The sequence below is a fragment of the Aplysia californica genome, unplaced genomic scaffold (genome assembly GCF_000002075.1).
Source record: "Aplysia californica isolate F4 #8 unplaced genomic scaffold, AplCal3.0 scaffold00020, whole genome shotgun sequence".
Lineage (NCBI taxonomy): Eukaryota > Metazoa > Mollusca > Gastropoda > Aplysiida > Aplysiidae > Aplysia > Aplysia californica.
The window spans coordinates 1,841,683-1,842,517 of NW_004797290.1; the positions used below are offsets into that span (position 1 = coordinate 1,841,683).

General features: G+C 52.6%; 1 protein-coding gene across 1 annotated transcript in view; it reads right to left on the reverse strand.

Moving 5' to 3' along the window:
* LOC101858595 (28S ribosomal protein S9, mitochondrial) overlaps positions 1 to 835 on the reverse strand; it is a gene marked incomplete at its 3' end in the record, with an annotated part of 14,546 nt that overhangs the window by 2,071 nt on the left and 11,640 nt on the right. Inside the window, 1 exon segment of the mRNA XM_013087188.2 lies at positions 713 to 810. Coding sequence (XP_012942642.1) covers positions 713 to 810 — 98 coding nt within the window.

Consider the following 835-nt stretch of genomic DNA (forward strand, 5'->3'; position numbering starts at 1 on the left):
ACGCTGTGCGCTGAGAGTAGGTACCCCACGCTGTGCGCTGAGAGTAGACACCCCACGCTGTGCGCTGAGAGTAGGTACCCCACGCTGTGCGCTGAGAGTAGGTACCCCACGCTGTGCGCTGAGAGTAGACACCCCAGTCTGTGCGCTGAGAGTAGACACCCCAGTCTGTGCGATGAGAGTAGACACCCCACGCTGTGCGCTGAGAGTAGACACCCCAGTCTGTGCGCTGAGAGTTGACACCCCACGCTGTGCGCTGAGAGTAGACACCCCACGCTGTGCGCTGAGAGTAGACACCCCACGCTGTGCGCTGACAGGTGTAACCTTTGGCTTCGACAAAAAACGTCACTTTAGAGAACAGGACAAACCTCCTTGCACTGGACAGACTCAAATCTCAAAATCTCGTCGACTCTCCAGGGAACTACAGGTGGACAAGTGACAGGTAGGGCAGAACAATCACACCTGTACAACTACTTTCCTCCCCTGCCACCCCCCCCCAAATCGCCCTTACACTTTTTTCCCAGTTCTAACGCCCCATCCAAGAGGACAAGCTGACAAAAATAATAACAATAGGCAGCGACCTGGACCAGGGAAGACTGTCATTGACAAAGAGCTGATTCAGCACCGTAAAGCTGAAGTTTCTAGAACAAGCGAGACATGTACATTTGTACCAACATATTATGATCGTGATTGTTTTCTTCACTGAGTTACTTACAAGTCACTAGATTCTTTCTCACGGTCTGGTTTCCCGTCCTTCTCTTCTGCTAGTCTGTCTTCCTCTGCTTTCAGATCCTCCATCTTCCATGCGATGTCCTGTGGCGATAGATGGGAGGGGGGG